General features: G+C 41.5%; 1 protein-coding gene across 1 annotated transcript; it reads right to left on the bottom strand.

Moving 5' to 3' along the window:
• Positions 1 to 6: 6 nt before the first annotated feature.
• LOC116699233 (KH domain-containing, RNA-binding, signal transduction-associated protein 1) lies at positions 7 to 754 on the bottom strand (the record flags this gene model as incomplete). Its single annotated transcript, XM_032531741.1, is given in 1 exon segment — positions 7 to 754. A coding segment is annotated over 1 exon segment (116 nt), but the record flags the coding sequence as incomplete, so codon positions are not given.

Raw genomic sequence — 754 nt, 5'->3', positions numbered from 1 at the left:
AAACTCAGCAGGCATCAGTCATATGAGAAGGCTCAGTTCTGGCTGAGATCAGGCCTGCGACTCTACTCTATTAACAGGAAACAGCTGAGCTCAGCAGTCGGCCAAAGTCACGTAAATACTGTACATAGAACTTATTCACAGCATTCTCACCGAAGGAAAAAAACACACTTCAAACACAGTCCTGCCTCAGAAGAGCATGAACGAGCCCCCCACAACAGATACACTTCACCTTCAGAATGAGTATTTACACTATTCACAAATAATACAGAACAGCTCCCTTTTCATTATGCAAAACAAAAAGAGAAAAGAGTTTTTGTGCTTTTCCTTATTACTGCACAGTATGATGACTATAAACAGAAAAGCAATGAGTACATTCATTGACACAAGTATTTTCAAGATCCCCCAGTATGGCAGTTGGTAGGCGATGACAGACAATCACTAGACAAAAAGTCCAAAATCAGGACAGATATGACACAAAATGAGACACACAGCGTTCCCTCGCTGCATTTGAGTTCATTTCAAGGTTCGCTTATGAACTACTTCCTTATTATTACATATTGGCTATTCTGGAATCAGTGAATGCATTACATTATAATCTTAAAAGGCATGACAAAGTGCCTGTATTCATTCTTAAATATTTACAGTAAGTAAGTGTGACATGAAAGTAGTAGATAAGCAGACCCTGAAACACTGCTGGCTACCAGTGGGAGTAGCATCTGGACACACATCTGGATGGGGGGGGGGGGGGGGGGGG

The sequence above is a fragment of the Etheostoma spectabile genome, chromosome 12 (assembly GCF_008692095.1).
Source record: "Etheostoma spectabile isolate EspeVRDwgs_2016 chromosome 12, UIUC_Espe_1.0, whole genome shotgun sequence".
Lineage (NCBI taxonomy): Eukaryota > Metazoa > Chordata > Actinopteri > Perciformes > Percidae > Etheostoma > Etheostoma spectabile.
This window is presented reverse-complemented; position numbering and strand designations above follow the sequence as displayed.